Raw genomic sequence first — 2,847 nt, 5'->3', positions numbered from 1 at the left:
TTCTTTCTTTCTTTCTTTTTTTCTTTCTCTCTTTTTCTTTCCTTCCCTCGATGTATGTGTCTCTCTTCTCTCTCTCTCTCTCTCTCTCTCTCTTCTGCTCTTTCTCTCCTGTCCCCTCACTCTCTCTATGTCACATACACTCTCTTTATACCATTCTCGCTGTCGCACCTTTTCTGTCGATCTCGCTCGCTTCCTCTATCTCCCACACACACTCTCCCCCAATATTTCCTGCTGTAGCTCCTTCAATTTATCTCTATCTTTCTTTCTTTCTTTCTCTTTTTTTCTTTCCTTCCTTCTATGTATGTGTCTCAATCGCTCCCGCGCCCGCTCTCTCTTTCTTTCTTTCTCTCTCTCGCGCGTGCTCTTTTACTCCCTGTCTTTCTTACGCATTTTCTCTCAGTAGGCGCGCAAATCGCTTAAGCAGCCACACACACCCTCTCTATCGGCAGCCGCCGCGCACAGCCGGGAGGTGGCGCTGCATAACGCCGTTCTGCCATACGTCTGCCCGCTGTCGGCGGTGGTGGCGCTGGCGGCGGTGACATCAGGTCCGGGTTTGTCTAGCAGATTAAGCGGATCCCTGATCTCGTTGCTGTATCCGGCTAGGGAGCCGTGGTGATCCGCGGGGTGGCGCTGAAAGCAGTGCGTGCTGCTGATAACCGGCACGTGCTCGGCGCGTCTGCTGCGTACAGTGGGCAGCACATGTCCTCCGGCAAAAGCACCTGTAAGACAGTATACAGGGCGCATGTAAGCGGATAGCCAGGGATTGATCTATATATATATATAGTGATGTACGAAGGAGAGTGAAATAGTAGACATATGAGCCGGGAGGAATTTGAGGAAATTGAATGAGTGATAAATTAAGCGAAGCTGGCAAAAAATAGAAGAGAGCGAAAACGATGGAGAGCAAAAGCGAGGAAAGGAGAGATAGTGGGATGGCGCGCGTGTGCGCGCGTAAGAGAGAGAGAGAGGTGGGGAGTGAGAGAGGGAGAGAGAAGATGACGAGAAAAAAGACAAAGACAGAGAGAGAGAGAGAAGACTAGAGAGAGGAGGCTGAGTGTGGATGGCAGGAAGAGAGAGTAAATGAACGCTTTTGTCGAAAAGTACGCTTGCATAAGATCTAGGATCGACAGTGCAGCCCATACGGTTCGTATTATCATACCTCAACTAAATATACTCGTATACAACACACCACAATCCTATACTCGTATACAACATACCTCAATCATATACTCGTATACAACATACCCCAATCCTATAAACGTATACAACATACCCCAATCCTATACTCGTATACAACATACCTCAATCCTATACTCGTATACAACATACCTCAATCCTATACTCGTATACAACATACCCCAATCCTATACTCGTATACAACATACCCCAATCCATATATAGTATTATATATATATATATATATATATATATATATATATATATAGTGTATGTAATATATATGTTATCAGAATACATACATTGGAGTCAAATGGGAGTACACAATGGGGGTACATAATCTCCCATTATGTACTCTTTATGTTATATATTGATATTATAATATATATATATATATATAATATATATATTTAGCAACATACTTGATTGAGGTCTTCGTACATAGTGCGACATACAGAGAATGTCTATAGGTCTATATGAAAATGATATATGACATGGTGATGTCATAATATATATGTCTCATAATGTACTATATATATATATATATATATAATATATATATATATTATATATTATATACATTCCTTTCCTTCCGAACTAGCAAAACAGTATCCCGTGCGTGTTATTCTTCTGATCTTCCTCTAATCCTAATGCGGCTTTCTTTCCTCTCCTTAAGCAAGCAACGGTGAAGCGGGAATGCTATTTTTTCGAGACGGACGGATTTCATGATCGGCGTCGATTACTCAGATTGTGCCACCGAGACAACCAAGGCTGTGTACCGTGGCGTCTGCCACCAACGACCACCTCACGCCATGTCAACAGACAGCGGGCGCTGCACCAGGTATCTTCTTATTTTATTTTTTTTTTTTTTTTTCCCCAATTTTTTTGGGGGGGTTCGAGGCCTCGCACTTTATCCAAACACACCGGGCACATACACACACATTCAGTATATTATAATATGTTATATATATATATATATATATATATATATAATTATATATATTATATATTATAGTAATATAATAGCATTAGAGTATTCTGATTTTGATAGTATATTATTAATATTCAACGTTTTAATAGTATGCTATATTATATATAATACCAATCATTAACTATGCTAGATAGCGGGCACGCACCTTATTTATTCTTATTATTCATTATTAATATTCTAGTTATTGATACCTCAATATAGAAATCCTATCCCTATCCATTATAATCCTCATTATTATAAATGTTTTTCGTATTCTTCCCGCAGCATTCTCACACCCCGGTATCACGGTCATGCCTCCTATCAGGGAGACAGTGCATCAACAGAGGTTCATTCACAGTATTGCACCAACGCGCACACGACGCGCCAGCCTTTACTCCAATACCATTACCTAGGTACAGGCGTTCCGTTATTTTAGAATAATTTATACATAACACCAAACCACGTGCCCCGAAACTCACGAATACAAGCCGCCAACCCAGCTGCGCGTAAACTGATAAATATAGACTCGGGGGTAGTTCGACACCGGGCCAAGATTGAACCATATTTACGCGAACTCGCACTGTAATTTAGTATTATAGGACATTTTTTAAAGATAATCTCTAAGATATTCATCCCTGGCTGATTTCTATACACACCGCGGCAGCGCTGCTGAAGATGCGCGCCAACAACTATTGTAACTT

At 41.1% G+C, this 2,847-nt stretch overlaps 1 protein-coding gene across 1 annotated transcript in view; it reads right to left on the bottom strand.

Annotated features, from left to right (window-relative positions):
• The window catches only part of LOC106805622, a 3,553-nt gene extending 1,934 nt beyond the window's left edge, over positions 1 to 1,619 (bottom strand). The window contains exons 1-3 of the mRNA XM_014807307.1: positions 1,599 to 1,619; positions 1,246 to 1,252; positions 435 to 719 (exon numbers count right to left, since the gene is read on the bottom strand). Coding sequence (XP_014662793.1) covers positions 435 to 719; positions 1,246 to 1,252; positions 1,599 to 1,619 — 313 coding nt within the window. The remainder of the gene's footprint in view (positions 1 to 434; positions 720 to 1,245; positions 1,253 to 1,598) is intronic.
• Between the last annotated feature and the right edge of the window lie 1,228 nt (positions 1,620 to 2,847).

Source organism: Priapulus caudatus, unplaced genomic scaffold (assembly GCF_000485595.1).
Source record: "Priapulus caudatus unplaced genomic scaffold, Priapulus_caudatus-5.0.1 Scaffold121, whole genome shotgun sequence".
Lineage (NCBI taxonomy): Eukaryota > Metazoa > Priapulida > Priapulimorpha > Priapulimorphida > Priapulidae > Priapulus > Priapulus caudatus.
Note: the sequence above shows the minus strand (reverse complement) of the source record. Positions and strands in the feature narration are given on the sequence as shown.